This window comes from Coregonus clupeaformis, chromosome 20 (genome assembly GCF_020615455.1).
Source record: "Coregonus clupeaformis isolate EN_2021a chromosome 20, ASM2061545v1, whole genome shotgun sequence".
Taxonomy (NCBI): Eukaryota; Metazoa; Chordata; class Actinopteri; order Salmoniformes; family Salmonidae; genus Coregonus; species Coregonus clupeaformis.
Window position 1 is genome coordinate 4974634 of NC_059211.1, and position 19206 is coordinate 4993839.

The window sequence follows — 19206 nt, forward strand, 5'->3', positions numbered from 1 at the left end:
AGGGAGAGAGAGAGAGAGAGAGAGAGAACAAGAGAGAGACAGAGAGAACAAGAGAGAGAGAGAGAGAGAGAGAGAGAGAGAGAGAGAGGAGAGAGCGAGTGAGTGAGAGAGAGACTGAGACAGAGAGAACAAGAGAGAGACAGAGAGAACAAGAGAGAGACAGAGAGAACAAGAGAGAGAGAGAGAAAGCGAGAGAGCAAGAGAGCGAGAAAGCGATAACAAGAGAGAGACAGAGAGAACGAGAGCGAGAGCGAGAGAGAGAAGAGAGAGAGAAGAGAGAGAGAGAGAGAGAGAGAGAGAGAGAGAGTGTATAAGTACAAGCTCGTTATTCTGACTTTTATTAGCATTGTTAAATCATCCAGTCAGATGTTACGGTAAGGAGTTTTACCCTCAGGTTGTTTGAGGTGACACTGATGTTGTTCTCTGTCTGTCTCTGCACAGTATGGGATTAAAGAGCAGTCCAAAGTGTGTTTCTCACTTTGTATGATTGTGTCTTTTTGGTCTGTGTGTGTGCAGATTCCAGCCAGCAGGCCTGGTAGAGAGGATCCAGGCTATAGCTCAGAACATGTCCAACATGGCGGTCAGAGTGGAACAGATCCTCCAGAACAGCATGGCCGCCGGCAGAGGTACAATATTATAACACTAACATTACACACTGTGTTATTGCTGTGCAATACATATGGAACTGCCCATGCCTTCTTTACATCATTGGGGTGGTCCAAACCTTACTTTCTATGAACATTGTCCTTTCCAGCGCGGTTCCAGCAACTATGATGGCAACTATGGTGGATGCGTTAACTAGGCCAGCTTAGTCCATCTTGGCTTGCCTCTGTTCGGTGTGGCTCAGCAGTGTGAAAAGGTTCTTACCACTCTATGAAAACACTAAAAATTGTAATCCTCGACAGGTACTCAGAACATCAATTCAAAACTTTGGAACTGCAATACACGTCAGACTTTTACACCTCAGATCTAAAATACAGCAGCCATTCAAAGTGCAGCATGACAAGTGATTCGTATATTAAATGAATTGATGTGGGAAATAAAAGCAAGATCTACTCTAATAAAATAAAATCAACAGTACAGCCAGCCGTAGAGTCTTTAATTTTTTATACCCATCTCCATTTTATTGCTTTCTCTCTCTGCTGTTGACTCTTCTGTCCATCCACACATTTTTTAATCAAATCATAAATAATTCTGCTACCGGCACAAATAATGCCGATTGTGTTGGAAACATACACACAGGAAGACACACACACACACACACACACACACACACACACACAGACGGTTATCAAGGGAACTCAATTGACAGTCCTTAATCAACAATTTTTCTTTCCGTCTCCCTCTCCTCAACCAACAGCAAAGTCATTATCAGAGGCAATTAGTCTTATCTCCCTTTGTTTTCACGGTGAAGACGTGATGGCAGAACCGCAAACGCTTTTATTAATCACAGATGAATACAAACCACACTCGGTGGACTTTATTGTGCGTTTCGACTCGAGCGCATCGGTGATTCATCTCGTGGCTGAGAGAGAGAGACACAAGACGACGTGGTCGGAAGTTGGTTTTCGAGCCTCCCTCCCAGCCACCACACGCTATTTTATTTTTGTCTCGCAGGGTCCTCGAGTTTTTATCTAATTAGTCCTCTGCACATTTAATAGTGGCCATGGCGATGGTTATTATTATTGTAATAAAATGGAAGGCGCTGAAATCTTTTGTGTCACTGGGAAATATGTGACGTGTTAGTGAGCAGAGAAGCTTGAGGGATGGAGTGACTGAGATAGAGAGAGACAAAGCTTTCATTAGACACATGGAAGCAGTCAGATAATGTTTTGGTCAGAGAGAGAGAGAGAGAGAGAGAGAGTGAGAGAGAGAGAGAGAGAGAGAGAGAGAGAGAGAGAGAGAGAGAGAGAGAGAGAGAGAGAGAGAGAGAGAGAGAGAGAGAGAGAGAGAGAGAGAGAGAGAGAGAGAGAGAGAGAGAGAGAGAGAGAGAGAGAGAGGGGGGGGGAGAGTCCAAGACCTCATCAATCTAACTTCCCGTCTTCTCCCATCCATACTGCTGGAACTTCGAGTTTCAACTCCAGTCTCTCTTCCTGGCTGTAGGCCCCCAGCTGCAGGGAGGCAGTTAGCTAACTCAATGGACCAATTAATGCAGTGAGTGCAGCGTGAGTGAGCGGATACATATTGTACCGTTAGCCCGGGAGGGGTGGCAGCAGTGGCGAGGGGTTCTATTTCTGTACCCCACGGTGAACAGTGTGCACCAAAACAGGCCTGATGGGACATATGGTTTGCTGAAAATGTTGTTGATTGTCTGTTTTAAGGATCTCTATTCTCTTCACAGAATAAGTATTCTGTTGCTATTCAAGGTGATGTAGGCATAGATATAAGGCTTAAAGAGTCTGAATGACTATGGTGTGTGTTCTATATCTCCACAGTGTGTAACTATGATGTGTGTGTTCTATATCTCCACAGTGTGTAACTATGATGTGTGTGTTCTATATCTCCACAGTGTGTAACTATGATGTGTGTGTTCTATATCTCCACAGTGTGTAACTATGATGTGTGTGTTCTATATCTCCACAGTGTGTAACTATGATGTGTGTGTTCTATATCTCCACAGTGTGTAACTATGATGTGTGTGTTCTATGTCTCCACAGTGTGTAACTATGATGTGTGTGTTCTATATCTCCACAGTGAGAGATGGCTCGTCAGGCCAGTGTGAGGTACCCAGAGACCCCCACTACCCAGACTGCCCTGGAAAAGTGGATGTGAGTTTCTCTCTGTCTATCTAGCTAGGCTATAAGAGATTCTCCTGATATCTTATAACCAATATTCCCTCTAAGCTTCCCTCTAAGCTCCCCCAGGACTGCCGTGCAGAATAAATATCAGCCCACGCAGAGAAGCAAGAGATTGAACTTCACTCAAATTTCTAGAGTTTTCCCCCTTAGTTAACACCATCAACGTTTCCCTATACTGTGGGAATTGTGATCGAATCAACACAATATTAGCCACTATATGCAACATACCAAAACAAATGAAGAGATTTTGTTCTAGGTAGAACGCATCGGAGTAGGATTCTAGTGCATTGACACGCATGACTCAGCCCGTACTCTACACAGACTTGTGAGACATAACCAATCAGAGCTGGAGTAGGCCTATATGCAAATAGACCATTGCCAGATATGGATCTGTGCCGTTCACTTTAAACTGGACTGTGTTTACAGCATGAGCGGTCGTGAGCTTCCAGTTGAAGCTCGCATCTGCTACAAGACCATGGTGCTTGCCTACGGAGCTGTGAGGGGAACGGCACCTCCGTACCTTCAGTCTCTGATCAGTCCCTACACCCAAACGAGGATATTGCGTTCATCCACATCTGGCCTGCTGGCCCCCCTACCTCTGTGGAAGCACAGTTCCCGCTCAGCCCAGTCAAAACTGTTCGCTGCTCTGGCACCCCAATGGTGGAACAAGCTCCCTCACGACGCTAGGACAGCGGAGTCACTCACCACCTTCCGGAGACACTTGAAACCCCACCTCTTTAAGGAATACCTGGGATAGGATAAAGTAATCCTTCTACCCCCCCTTACCCCACCCCCCCCAAAAAAAAATATTTAAAAAATATTGTAAAGTGGTTATCCCACTGGCTGTAAGGTGAATGCACCAATTTGTAAGTCGCTCTGGATAAGAGCGTCTGCTAAATGACGTAAATGTAAATGTAAAATGTGAGTAGATGCACTTGTTTTGGGATTAAAGAGAGAGCTGCATATAGCCATGAGTGAACATTTGTTCATATCCTTTGCTAGTTAGTGAGTTATTAGCCCAGTTATAGATAATTTGTAGTCAGCAATGAGGGAGTGATTGTTTCCTACAAGAGCACAAAACGTGTACATTTCTAGACATATTTGAAAAGCGAGTTGGGTAAAGAGCATTTTTTTGTCTTAAAGGGGCAGTTTTGTATTTTGAGAGCTTGAATAAGCTAAGTAGCCAATAGGCAGAGGGTAGTATAATTGTCTGAAGGACAAGTGGATAAACGGGTTAATGTCAAGCCCTACATGTTTTTTTCAAAAGTCTCATTGACTACTACAGTAGGATGAATGATATAACAGCTATTTCCATGTTAAACTGTTTTGGGATGCATTTTCTCCATTGTTTTTGATGGTAGGCCATTCTGGTAGGCCTTCATTATAATCAAATAGCCACAGTAGCCTAAATAACTCTAAGTTAAAGCAGTTACAGCCTCAGTGTTCACAGTAAACACGTGCTGGAAGTTGCACAGAATTTTCACAACATTCAAGTTTGTGCTCAAGTTTGCGCTCAGCAGACCTGAAATTAGCTCAGTGATGAAAAAGATTAGAGGGACATTACTTATCACCTGCAATTCCATCTAACTGAACATTTGAACTTAAGTACATCTAATCTATGATCAAGGAGTAGAGAACTCCCTATAGTTTTCATATGACCTGTGGCAATTATTTTATTATTTTAATTTGTGTTTAACAAAGTCAAAGTAACCTGAACATTAAACTTTGACCCGTGTATCACCAGTGGATGCGTGCCCGCTGGACGTCAGACCCGTGCTATGCCTTCTACGGGGTGGACGGCTCCGACTGCTCCTTCCTCATCTATCTGAGCGAGGTGGAGTGGTTCTGCCCCCCTCTGGCCTGGAGGAACCACAGCAGCCCCCCCACCGTCCATACACACACACACCACACCACCACCCCCAGGAGACAGGTGAGACACACAGAACCCATTCCACCATCCATACACACACAGACACCAGACCACCACCGTCAAGAGACTGGTAAGAGGGACACACCCACATACACACACACTCACAAAAGCAGATGCCCATATACACACGAGCCCTGCTAAGAGATGCGGGGCAAAAGCCTACATGTAGAAGCACTTACACACACAAATTCACACTCAAAAGAGCACAGCCAGTAGACAAATTAATCTTCATACTTCCGCTGTATAAGCTTGCATGGTAGATATGAAAACACATTCGTATGAACACATGACCCCATTCTCTGCTAATTGTTTTACTGTGTTCATCTCTTTCCTCCCTCTCTCATTGTACTGCAGTATAGCCAACGCCACACGCAGCACAAATTAATTCTTTACACTCAAACACACCTCAGTCCCTGATTCTCTTTGCAGAACGGAGTTCAAGGCTGAGTCAATGTGTGCTATTTTTTCAAAACAATACCTGCACAGCTATTGACCAGGTTCAAAGAGACCTACACACAGAGAGAGATCCCTGATCACAAAGTGTGTGTGTGTGCGAGTGTGTGTGTGCCTGTATGTGTCTCTGTGTGTGTGATCTGTGTGTGTGAGTGTGAGTGTGAATGCTGGATATGTTTACTTGAATTCTCTGCTGTACTTTAGTATTGAATAGCTTATTAGTGTTTGGCAACATTCCTAATTACAGTAGTGTCTCTGTTAGCCAGATAATCTAGGCCATTTGTAGCAGGGTCAGCTCTTTTAAGAAGTCTTTGAGTGAGCATATAGGTGTGTATGTTTGTATATGTGTGTGTGTGTGTGTGTGTGTGTGTGTGTGTGTGTGTGTGTGTGTGTGTGTGTGTGTGTGTGTGTGTGTGTGTGTGTAAGTGCGTCGTGTGTGTGTTTGCATGTGCGTGTGTGTGATGGACAGAGAGAGAGACTTTTAGACTACACAGTCATAGCCGTTTAACTAGCACAGGTTTCTCTAGAGACTTAGCTTGTAGTACTATCTCCCCAGAGAACACAGTCTGCACACACTCCTCTGAACCACTGTGTTCCTATTGCAGAGGGAAAGTGGGAGAGGAGCCTGTATGGGTAGCTATCATTTAATGCCATAAATATCTGTAGGCTCGCTCCAATTGACCTCCCCTCTTCTCATCCTTCCTCCCACACTCTCTCCATCTCTCACCCTCTTCTTATGTCTTTCTTCACTACTTACACTCTATCTGCATCTCTGTAAAGTTATAGGCTTTTATTGTTTTGGATTTTAGATCATATAAAACATTTTAAGACAAGATAAAACTGGAAAAACGAATGGACCTCTGTCTCTCTCTGTCTCTCTCTCTCTCTCTCTCCCTCCCCCTCCCTATAGGCTGCGTTCCGTACAGACCTGTCATCTCTGCTGGACCAGGTTGGCACGGGCAAAGAGTCCCTGAGCTTCATGAAGCGCCGCATGAGGAGGCTGGCATCACAGTGGGGCACGGCCGCCCAGCGCCTCCACGCCAAGCTGCGCCAACGCTGGAGGGAACAGAAGAAGGTAGAGATGAGAGAGAGAGAGGAAGAAAGACAGAGAGGTAGAGAGAGAGAGAGAGAGAGAGAGAGAGAGAGAGAGAGAGGGAGAGAGGGAGAGGGAGAGGGAGAGGGAGAGGGAGAGGGAGAGGGAGAGGGAGAGGGAGAGGGAGGGAGGGAGGGAGGGAGGGAGGGAGGGAGGGAGGGAGGGAGGAGGGAGGGAGGGAGGGAGGGAGGGAGGGAGGGAGGGAGGGAGGGGAGGGAGGGAGGGGGTGGGTTGTCTTGTTTTGTTATTGCCTTTGCTTGTTTCCACATTCAGTCAGGGAATACCACCCAGTACATGAAAGACAGACTGAAAGTGAGTTCTCTCTTTCCCTCCCAATTGTTACAACCTTCAATGAATGCCGCTTTTTCCTGTGTGATTCTATTATTGTGTTATTCACTCTCAGCAACATGATGAAGTAAAGAGTGAAGGTAAACGAAAGTGAAATGGAGAGATGGAGAGATGGAGAGATGGAGAGATGGAGAGAGAAGGAGAGATGGAGAGAAGGGGTAGAGAGAGAGAGAGGGAGGGAGAGATGGAGAGAAGGGGTAGAGAGAGAGATGGAGGGATGGAGAGAAGGGGTAGAGAGAGAGAGGGAGGGAGAGATGGAGAGAAGGGGTAGAGAGAGAGATGGAGAGATGGAGAGAAGGGATAAGAGAGAGAGGGAGGACCGGAAAAATCGAAAGATGGAGAGATCAAGAGGTAATTGTCACGAATCCTCCTGGTACTGCTGCTCATTCCAGTCACCAGTTCCGGAGGTCTACGTCACTGGCTTTATAGGCATCACTGACATGGATCATTACCACCAACCCCGGACTGTCTTGTCTCATTACGAACACCTGATTCCCATTCCCCCTGATTAGTATGTGTATATACAGTATGTGCCCTCTGTTCCCAATTGTTCTTGTCGATTATTGTCCCATGTCCGTTGGTTTCGTGAGTACCATGTATTGTGGTCTTGTTGTTTACGGGTCTCGTCCCGTGTATTGTGCTGAGGTTACACCTCACTCATTGTTAGGGTTACATCCCTTTTGTATATATAGACGTGTTTGTGTTGGGAGGAGTAAATAAAACCCCTAAGACTTATTCCTGTGCCTGTCTTCAAATCTTTATACAATGTAACAGTAATAAAATAACAGGCCTCATACTTCTCTCCTCACATCTCTCTCTGCCCGTCTCTCTCTCTCTAAAATAAACCAACAGGCCTAAAATGGCTGTCCATCCACACAGACCCTCCCCAGTCTTGATTGATGGAGCCGTCTCGTGCCTCAAACGCATGAAATGGATTTGTTATTTTAGATCTGTCCTCTCATCTCTCCGGCTGTGTGATACTGTGCTATCTCTACACCAGCCGGTCCAATGCTGTTTATCATTACCTAATTAATACTGATAGGGGATCAGTGTACAGCCTGTGAGGGAGTGCTTAATATGTGGATAATATCTGATCTCAGATCAGGTATTGACTGTCATTCTCTGGTATGCTTGTGTGTCTACCCCACCAGTAGACGACATGTCAAGAACTAAAGAATAATATACTTGGGAGTCCTCTACAGCGGACTGAGGAAAAGCAGTCTGCCATCATTTAACTCTGACCCTTGTGCTTCCTATATTTTCCTCTATCCTTCTCTTCCTCCCTCTCTGCCTCTGTCTCTTCCTCCCTCTCTGCCTCTGTCTCTTCCTCCCTCTCTGCCTCTGTCTCTTCCTCCCTCTCTGCCTCTGTCTCTTCCTCCCTCTCTGCCTCTGTCTCTTCCTCCCTCTCTGCCTCTGTCTCTTCCTCCCTCTCTGCCTCTGTCTCTTCCTCCCTTTCTGCCTCTGTCTCTTCCTCCCTCTCTGCCTCTGTCTCTTCCTCCCTCTCTGCCTCTGTCTCTTCCTCCCTCTCTGCCTCTGTCTCTTCCTCCCTCTCTGCCTCTGTCTCTTACTCTCTCCACTGATGCAATCCAAACTCTCCCGTTCACTTTTTAACATTCCAATATGTTCTGGGGATTCAATTCTGTTTCCCTTGATTGAGTTTGTTTGGTTTGTGTGTGCTCCCGGAAAAGGAATAACTTGATGAAGCGGAGAGAGAGAGAGAAAAGGAGTAAGGGAGAGAGAGAGAGAGAGAGAGAGAGAGAGAGAGAGAGAGAGAGAGAGAGAGAGAGAGAGAGAGAGAGAGAGAGAGCGAGAGAGAGAGGTCATGCAGAGGAACAGCTCCTGACTTGTTATAACTTTTTGTTTGCTAAGAGCGAGATTGACACGATTCAATTAGTAAAATGTATAGGTAATCAAATTGTACAACTGAAGATCAACAAAGGAGGAAAAAAATCGACAGAGAGTGAGTTAAAAGACCAATCTTCATCGTGGTAGCTAGCCAAATTCAAATCGGTCAGTTAGCTTAACGTCTAGCTCTAACTGTTTACTGGTGGTAACCATAGCAACATGGCCACTGAGGCAGCGCTAGCAGCGTTAGCAGCGACAGAAACTGAGAGACTTTCCCCGCTTTTTTTTTGAATACCCAGCAGAAATCAAATCAGAGAAAGGAAGAATCAATTTTAAACACAGAATTCTGAGGGAGAACCCAGAAACTTTGTTTGCCGACTGCTCACAAACAGGACTGTTACAAACCTGTTATTTTACACAGACCACACTACTGCCTGGCATACAGCTGTAACCAGGCATTTCAGCTATACCACGAAGAAAGGCATCTGCAAGGGAAGGCAAATCCACATTTTTGAGGACAGCGATAAGGACCAGGAAAACAGGTTTCTGACAGTAAATATGTATCAGAACGGCACTGTCATGGTCCAGGGCAGTGAGGCTGCACTCAGCTCTGTTGTGCAGGACTTCCCACCCTAACGAAGATAGCGGAAAGCAAAAAGAAAAGGACAGCACCCCGACCTCTCCCCTCACCCCAGGCACCCCAGAAGCAGGACCATCCTCCCCCTGCCTGCCTACAACCACCAGAGCCAAGACCCCACTACCATCAGCCTGTTGGAGACAGGCTGGCAGTGATAGAGGTATGGGTTACTGAGCTGAAGGAGCAGCTCCCCAGCTACACCACCACCAGTCCAGACACAGAGCTTCTACAGGACCAGATCAACCAGTGCAGGACCCAGCTGAAGAACTCTGTCCAGGAGCTGAGAGAGAGCCTTACCACAGCGCTGGAGGAGGTAAAGGCCACCATGAGGAGAGAGCTGGTGCAGGTAAAGAGGAGATGGCAAAGGAGTTGTCTGGCATCAAGAGGGTGCTGCAGCACAGAGAACAGACTGTAGAGACTCCTAGAGAGAAGCTGCAGCCCCTCACCACCCCTAACACCCCCACCGACCCACCTTTACCCACAACCCCCCCATACCGACAACACTTTACCCACACACCCAGTCAACAAGGAGGCTCACATGGAGACACCTACGACAGAGAGAAGCTCTCTGGCCCCCCTGACACACCCCCACACACCCCTCCATGTACACAGGCCCTGTGTACTCCAGCCCCAGACCGTAAACACACTAATCTGGTAAAACCCACTGAGGTGGCCATCCTCATTGACTCAAATGGGAAATTCATCCAAGAAGATAAACTCTTCCCCCAACACAAGGTGCAAAATATGGTGCCCAAAAACACAGGGATGCACTCCACATCCTGTCCCAGCCTGACTTTGGCACACCAGGCCACATTATTATTCACACCGCACCAACAACCTACGAGAGGAGCAGGGAGAGTAGGCAGGCTGGTCAACAGAGTAGCAGAGAGAGGGCCTCTGAGCGGTTCCCCAACTCCCACATCACCATCTCCACTCTGCTGCCCCGCAAAGACTTCCATCACCGTACCATTCAGAAAGTCAACGATGACATCACCAGAGGGTGTGGCCTACTCCCAAACGATTACACGTTGCTCACCACACAACAATCACCCCAGAGCATCTGCACGACTACTCCCACCTGAGGAAGCAGACAGTAGGGATGTTTGTCAAGTCTCTAAAGGACGTGGCACTTGGTAGACAAACACCCCATGCCGCACTGGACAGAGGACCACCCAGAGACCCCTACCAGACCACTGCACCAACAAGGAGCCCCAGGCCCCTTCAACGCCACACCAGACCCAGCGCAGCCCCCACAGGCCCCACCCACCACCAGACCATCACCACTTCCATCGGCTTAGCCAGACCGGACCGGGCCCAGCCTACTACCCCGCACCAGACCACCACCCCTACCAGACCAGAGAGGAAGCCCCACGGCCCAGACCTGGCCCCCTCCACTCCACAGGGCCCAACAGCAGGACCAGCGCAGCTACGCAGAGGTCGTCAGAGGACAGGAGAACCCTGTGGGATTGGGTGAGATTAAACAGCTCCTCCAATACATCTGCACCAAACTGCACTAAACACACACGGACGCATGTAACACACACACACACACACACACACACACACACACACACACACACACACACACACACACACCTATCGTACTAAAATGTACTTGTTCAATGAATAGGAATGTTTATATATATAACAGAAAAAATGTTAGCTGTTATCCTGTTTATCTCGCTCTTAACAACTTAATAGTTAATTACTGTATTTCTGACTATGAAATCACTGTCAGTTAGCATGTGGAACATTCAGGGCCTAAACTCATCAACCTTTGGACTGAAGAGTTTAGCACTGGAGTTCAACAAAAATCTTAAAGATGTTGACGTCATCATTCTGCAGGAGACATGGTGTAAGGCTGACATTGTCACTCACTGTCCCACAGGTTACAGAGAGGTAATTGTGCCGTCACAAAAAACACAGCTCTGTCAATAGAGGCAGAGACTCTGGAGGACTGATCATTTGGTACAAATCCGACCCTACAACATCTAATTGATCCCCCTCAAAATTGGCAAATATCACATTTGGTTAAAACTGAAAAAAGAACTTGTACTGACAGAAAAAGATGTGTTCCTTTTGCGCAATTTATATCCCCCCTCAGAATCCCCATATTACTCAGAGGAGATCTTCCCCACCCTTGAGGAAGAGACGTGCCATTTCCAGGCCCAGGGAGATGTGCTCATCTGTGGGGACACAAATGCGCGCACAGGAACACTACCTGATCCTAACGAGCACACGAGGGACAGCTTTATTACAGGCCATAATGTTTCTAACTGTCTTAATCTCCCCCAATAGAAACAACAGTGACAGCACCGTCAACAAAAACGGAAGGGATCTGTTGCAGCTCTGTAGAAGCTTGGGTCTGTACTTTGTCAATGGTAGGTTACGGGGGGACTCTTTGGGGAGATTCACCTACTGCTCACCTCTTGGCCACAGTACAGTAGACTATATGATCACAGACATTGACCCCTTCTCTCTCAGCTCATTCACTGTCAAGCCACTAACACCTCTGTCTGATCACAGCCAAATTACATTGTTCCTCAAAAGAACAGACATGGAAACAACCACACATTCACAGCCCAGTAAGCTGTACAACATCAGACATTCATACAGATGGGCCCAAAACAGCACAGAAGAATACCAGAAAGCAACCTGGAACCAAAATATCCAAACACTCTTAGATAACTTTCTGGATACCACATTCACTCACAGTAAAGAAGGCATCAATCTAGCAGTACAAAACATCAACTATATATTCAGGCAAACGGCAAAAGAAGCACAATTGAAATTGATAAAAAACAAAACAAAAAAGCTCACAGATGACAACTGGTTTGATGCAGATTGTAAAATTATAAGGAAAAAACTTAGAACACTATCCAACCAAAAGCACAGAGACCCAAATAATGGTGAATTACGCCTTCATTACTGTGAGACTTTAAACTCTATAAACGTACACTCAGAACCAAAAAAGCACAGTACAACAGAAAGCAGCTGACGCTAATTGAGGAGTCCATAAACACAAACAACTTCTGGCAAAATTGGAAAAAAATTAAAAAATCTAAACAAGAGGAATTAGCGATACAAAATGGTGACATTTGGACAACCCATTTTAAAACACTCTACAACACCGTTCAAATTGACACAAACGCAGAACAACGCCAAATTCATGAGAAGTTGAATGGATTAGAAAGAGCTATAAAGGACAATCAAAATCCACTGGACTCCCCAATTACTGACCAGGAGCTCTATAAGAAACTTCAGGCTCTCAAATTTAAAAAGGCATGCGGACCTGATGGCATCCTAAATGAGATGCTCAAACTCACTAGTGCAAAATTTCAATTGGCTATATTAAAACTGTTTAATTTGATCCTGAGTGTAGGTTATTTCCCTGACATCTGGAATCAAGGACTCATAACCCCAATCTTTAAAAACGGAGACAAATTTGACCCTAACAATTACAGAGGCATTTGTGTGAACAGTAACCTGGGGAAGGTTTTCTGTAGTATTATAAATGTAAGAGTTCTAAACTTCCTTAATAAGCACAATGTCTTGAGTAAAAGCCAAATTGGATTTATACCAAAACATCGCACGACCGATCATATTTACACCCCACACACCCTGATAGATAAACATGTCCACCAAAATAATACCAAAATATACGCTTGCTTTATCGACTTCCAAAAAGCATTTGATTCTATTTGGCACACAGGACTGTTCTACAAAGTTATTGAAAGTGGTGTAGGGGGTAAAACATATGAAATAATTAAATCAATGTATACTGGCAATACGTGCAGCATTAAAATTGACAAGAAAAGAACAGAATTCTTTAACCAGGGGCGGGGCCTTCGTCAGGGTTGTAATCTGAGCCCAGCACTCTTCAATATTTACATCAACGAATTGGCCACTATTCTAGAAAAATCCTCAGCCCCCTGGTGTTAGTCTCCATAATTCAGAGGTTAAATGCCTACTCTTCGCCGATGACCTATGCCTGCTGTCACCCACAGCACATGGCCTACAGCAGAGCCTGGACCTGCTAGAGCAGTACTGCCAGACCTGGGCCCTGACAGTAAACCCCAAAAAGACTAAAATAATGATTTTCCAGAGAAGATCCAGATCTCAGGGAATTAGACCAAAGTTCTCAATTGGTACAAAATATATAGAGCACTGCACACACTACAATTACTTAGGTTTTAAAAAATAAGCTCAACTGGACACCTTAATGAAGCAGTGAATGAACTGAGAGAGAAAGCACGCAGGGCATTCCTACGCAATTAAAAAAGCAAATTCAAATTGAAATACCTATTAAAATTTGGCTAAAACTAATTGAATATGTCATTGAACCAATTGCACTTTATGGCAGCGAGGTGTGGGGTCCACTTGCAAAACAAGATTTCATCAAATGGGACAAACATCCCATTGAAACCCTGCATGCAGAGTTCTGTAAGATTCTCCTACATGTCCAGAGGAAAACTACAAACAATGCATGCAGGGGCAGAATTAGGCAAATACCCACTAATAATAAAAAACTCAAAAAAAGAGCAATTAAGTTTTTGGAAACATCTAAAAATACAGTGACCCCCTCTCATATCATTACCAAGCCCTGCAATACCAAGAGCTGAACAAAGAAAAAGAGTCCCCTCATCCAGCTGGTCCTGGGGCTGAGTTCACAAACCTGTTCTACTAACACACTGAAGCCTCAGGACCAGAACATCCAATCAATCAGGATAAACCAAATTACAACACAGTCAAAACAAAACTATATTGCTTATTGGGAAACACAAGCACAAGCACAGAGCAAATGCAGTGCTATTGGCCCTAAATCGACAGTACACCGTGGCTAAATATTTGACCATGGTTACTGATCAAAACTTTAGAAAAACCTTGACAAAGTACAGAGCTCAGTGAGCACAGCCTTGCCATTGAGAAGGGTAGACACAGGAAAACCTGGCTCCCTGTAGAGGAAAGGCTGTGCAACCACTGCACAATAGCAGAACCTGAGACGGAGCTGCATTTCCTGACAAAATGTCAAAAATATAAAACAATTAGAGAGTGTCATTTCCCCAAATTTGAAACTCTTATTCAAGGTTTCAAAGACCTCTCTGATGAGGATAGGCTACCCGTCCTGTTGGGGGAGGACGCAGAGAGCTGTGGGTTGGCAGCGCACTACATTGCTGCCTGCCATAAGTTGAGGGACAGTGTCTGACAGACCAATCAACCTGCACATGTCCTTTACTGTATATTTATTGTTATTGTTGAATGTATGGTTATTTTGACCCTTGGTTATTGTTGTTACTGTTGTCCCGTTGACAATTTTGATTCTCATTTTTTTTTTTTTACATTGTAAACAAGCTTTGGCAATATGTACATTGTTACGTCATGCCAATAAAGCAAATTGAATTGAATTGAATTGAGAGAGAGAGAGAGAGAGAGAGAGAGAGAGAGAGAGAGAGAGAGAGAGAGAGAGAGAGAGAGAGAGAGAGAGAGAGAGAGAGAGAGAGAGAGAGAGAGAGAGAGAGAGAGAGAAATATACATAGAGAGAGGGAAGGAGAGAGAGACAAAGGGAGAGGGAGAGGAAGAGAGAGGGAGAGGGAAAGAGACATAGAGAGAGAGAGAATAACCATTATTTTACCTGTCAGTGGCAGAAACAGGGACAGGGAACGGATCCCAGGGGAGCATGGAATAGAGGAGTCTTTGTCTGTGTTTTTTATATTTTCTATAATATATGCCACTCAACAGAGGCTGTTATCCAAAGAGACTTACAGTGGAGTGAGTGCATATTGACTGCATATATTTCTATTTCATGTATGTGATCCCTGAGGGAATTGAACCCACTACCTCTGGAAAGAGTGGGGTTTAAAAAAGTTCCATTCCTGCTCTGTCGAACCTCTAGACCGCAGAGTCAGAGTGTGTGCGTGTGTGTGTGTGTGTGTGTGTGTGTGTGTGTGTGTGTGTGAGAGCATGTGTGTATGTGTGTGTGTGTGTGTGAGAGCATGTGTGTATGTGTGTGTGTGTGCGTGCATGTGTGTTAGTTAGAGAGGAGCGAAATCTTGACTGACTGACTGACTGTGGGACGCCACAAAGGCCTCCTACTGAATTTCAATCATTTCCCTGTCAAGTCAGTTTGAACCTTTCCTGATAGCTATATAAAACCTGAGGAGTTTTTAAAACTGCCATCTTAACCTAGTTCTTTAAACTAGAACATCTGTGAGGCAAATTGTAACAACCCTTATTAATAATAATAATGACTTACTTTTATACAGAGTTTTAGTCTCAAAGTGATCTGAATTGTAAGAAGGAACTCACCTCATCCACCACCATATACTGCAACACACTTTGTTCAGTTCCACTGAAATACTCAAACACAAAAGCATAGTCCAACATTGAGCTTGTATTTCTTGACAAAAAATAGAGCATTAAAGCTCAAAAGCAGTGATAAACAAACTGAATAGAAATATGTTTCTAACGATGGAGGAATGGGAATCTCAGCTATGCAGTCACAGCCTGAGCTACACTCTTAGCAAAGAATGTGCTGTCTAGAACCTAAAGGGTTCTTCGGCTGTCCCCATAGGAGAACCCTTTGAAGAACCCTTGTTGGTTCCAGGTAGAACCCTTTTGGTTCCAAGTAGAACCGTTTTGGGTTCCATGTAGAACCCTTTCCACAGAGGGTTCTAGCTGGAACCAAAAAGGGTTGTGCCTGGAACCAAAAAAATTGGTTCTCCTCTGGGGGCAGCCGAAGAACCCTTTTTGAACCCTTTTTCTAGGAGCGTATAGGAGAGCTATGGGAGACCTTCAGCATTAGCTGCATTTCTCCCTTCAATCCCAGGCTATTAGCTGAGCAGTGGCTGAGTTTATGTATGCTGTTTTTTTCAAAACAATCCTAGCAACTAAAGACCAATTATGTGTGTGTGTTTGCGAGCGTGTGATGATTACCCCATCACTCTCGGTGTTACTTGGAGAATAGACTGACCTACAACCTACAGTAGCGGGTAAGAAACAGTATGCAGCCGTGATGGAAAGGGGGTAAAGGGGAGGGCAGAGGCTGTAGTTGGCAGTGCCAGCTTGTGTGCCACCCTAACTCCCCCCAACCCCCTCACTCAGACATCTGTGCCCTTCAGACCGGCTGGCGGAAGGGCAGTATGTGGGCATGCAGGGTTGTTAGAGCGCAACAGATGCCCTTACACACACACATACACACTCACACAGGTACTCAAGCTACCACACCACCCTACACACCACCCTGCTAACGGGCACCAGATTAAACATTAGGATTCTGCTGTGGTTAGCGCGTTAGCGATGAGTGGAGGTGAGCACTGGAGAGACACAGTATTATAGAGACCTCTTCACTGGAATGTCACTTCTACATCTACCACACGCACACACTCACACACATACACATACACACACACACACACTTAAAACACAAAGTTTAGACTCACACACACACACTTTTAACACCTCCATTAGTTTAGACAGTCACATACTGCGACACACACTTCATTTGACACACACTTATTTTGACACACACATACACACACACACACACACACACACACATACAAACATCAAGGTCACCAACTGTCAGTGATACACATCGGCTGCAGATCAAGACTGGTACACAGTGCTGTTCCCCTATTTCCTCTCTCTGCAGCTTCACAGATGACGTATCTTCCTCATACTGCGCTCCACTCCACCGCTCTGTGTGTGTGTGTGTGTGTGTGTGTGTGTGTGTGTGTGTGTGTGTGTGTGTGTGTGTGTGTGTGTGTGTGTGTGTGTGTGTGTGTGTGTGTGTGTGTGTGCGTGCGTGTTTTTGTGTGTGTTCAATCTCACACTAGTGTTTCTGCGTTAGTGCGTGGTTTCCAGATTTGCGTGATATCCCCCTTTTTGGCCAAAGGTGTTCTCGTGGCCAGAGCCATCTGCCACCCAAACTGTAATTTAATTTCACTTATCTTTTTTATGAAGCACAAGTCTAATATAGCAAGCTTATTAAATCAGTGTGATATTTCATTTCATGCCAGTCGCGTTTTGCTGGCGCTCGATTCGCTCGACTCTGTATCCCATAGACACTCTCTCGATACACAGACACACACACACACATACACACACACACACACACACACTCATGTAGAGGGCTTAGAAGTCAGCAGAGATGAGACATGGAGAACTGGTATGAGCTGGTTTTGAAGTTTGTCTGTGGCAGGGATGTTTCTATGGGTCTGGGTATTTCTGTGTGTCTGTTTCCAAATCTATTTCTATCTCCAGTCCTTGAGGGCCACTGTGTATTCTTGTTTTCATCCTCATTACTTTTTAATTCGATTTGGGCGACCAGGAGTGTTAAATAGTTTGCTTATTAATGAAACAAATCAATCTCATCATGATCATAAATTCCACTCTTTTGAATTTCATTCCCTCCGTTCTGGCGCTTGTACAATCTGTCGGAAGATGACTAGAGGAGGAGGAGGAGGAGGAGGTGGTGGTGCGTGCCAGTGTTGTTGTTTAGCATCCTGCCGGCCGCTGACTGTGACTTTTAGCACATGATTAGACAGTGACTCAGGCATCACACACAGGACAGAGAGAGAGGGAGAGGGAGGATGAGAGGAGGGAAAGAGGGGTGGCAGATGGAGAGGGAGAGAAAGAGGGAGAGAGAGAGAGAAGAGAGAGATAGAGAAGAGAGAGAGAGAGAGAGAGAGAGAGAGAGAGAGAGAGGGAGAGAGATAGAGGAGAGAGAGAGAGAGAGAGAGAGAGAGAGAGAGAGAGAGAGAGAGAGAGAGAGAGAGAGAGAGAGAGAGAGAGAGAGAGAGAGAGAGAGAGAGAGAGAGAGAGAGAGAGAGAGAGAGAGAGAGAGAGAGAGAGAGAGAGAGAAGAGGGTAAAACAGCCTCCAGGAACTTAATGAGTGTGCCCCACTGAGTGGAGAAAGGGCTGTTAATCACTTCCACAACAGTTCAGACTGACACACAGACACTCATCGAGACACACTGCTCACACACACACACACTCTTACACACACTCTCTCTTCTCACACACACACACACTCTCACTATCACACATACACGCACATACATACTCACACACACACACACACACTCTGTTTCACATATACACACACACTCTCACACCACATACACACACATACACATTCACACACACAAACTCACCACTCTCATAACCTCATTATGTAAAAGCCAGTGAAAGTTTGTCTCATTGTGTCTATCTGGGGCAGAGGGGCTTTTCATGCTGTGTTAGCTCATCAGGATTACTCTGCACAGTACCTCTCTGACATGACTGACTCTGTTTGCTTCCCAAATGGTGCCCTATTCCCTACAAAGTGCACTACTTTTGACCAGGGCCTATAGGGTTCTGGTCAAAAGTAGTGCACTATGCAGGGAATAGGGAGCCATTTGGAATGTGGCCTCTGTCTAATACACAGTAGGGATGAACATGTGTTCTGTCTTTGATTCCATAGTGTATTGTTACAGAAACATATTTTATTACAGCAAGAGTCGGATGTATGATTAACAGTAATGTAGGCAGATGTCTATTGTCTATGGAACACAATAGAAATTATCTGGAAAATATTTGATTGATTGAGGATGACCATGTGCTCTTGTGTGTCTGATGCTAATTACTGTATTATTACAGCTACAGTTGGATTCTGAACTGATATAAATGTTTTCTTGATTTCTAGGAGGCAGGGTTGGGGTTAATTTAATTCAATTCAACCCAGGAATTGAAATTCAAATTTGAATTGGACACACCCCACCGAAAGCAGAATTTAAATTATATTTGAATGAAAGGAAGTCGAATTTAATTCAAAGCAATTCAAAGAAATTCAACTGGAAGTGAAACATGAAAAGTCATTCCTTTGACACGTTTTACCAAAATATTCTGTCAATTAATACATAAGAAATACAGATACCATTTAAAATATCAAATTGATTATCACTCATAGATGTCAAACAGTATTTTATTTATTTATTTTTGTCATGAGATATTAGGTTGTTCCCTTCCATTCTGGAGTGTTTGGTTTGATCTAATGCATTCTGGGAAATGTACTTTTTCTGTTTCGTTTTTTATAACATGTTAGTGAAATATGAATTATTA

At 44.9% G+C, this 19206-nt stretch overlaps 1 protein-coding gene across 3 annotated transcripts in view; it reads left to right on the forward strand.

The window, feature by feature from the left end:
* Positions 1-19206, forward strand: part of LOC121533263 (alpha-1,6-mannosylglycoprotein 6-beta-N-acetylglucosaminyltransferase B) — a 145865-nt gene that overhangs the window by 58406 nt on the left and 68253 nt on the right. For all 3 annotated transcript variants that reach the window (XM_041839076.2, XM_041839077.2, XM_041839078.2), the window contains exons 4-7: positions 517-626; positions 2695-2768; positions 4543-4728; positions 6092-6256. In XM_041839076.2, the coding sequence (XP_041695010.1) occupies positions 517-626; positions 2695-2768; positions 4543-4728; positions 6092-6256 (535 nt within the window). The remainder of the gene's footprint in view (positions 1-516; positions 627-2694; positions 2769-4542; positions 4729-6091; positions 6257-19206) is intronic.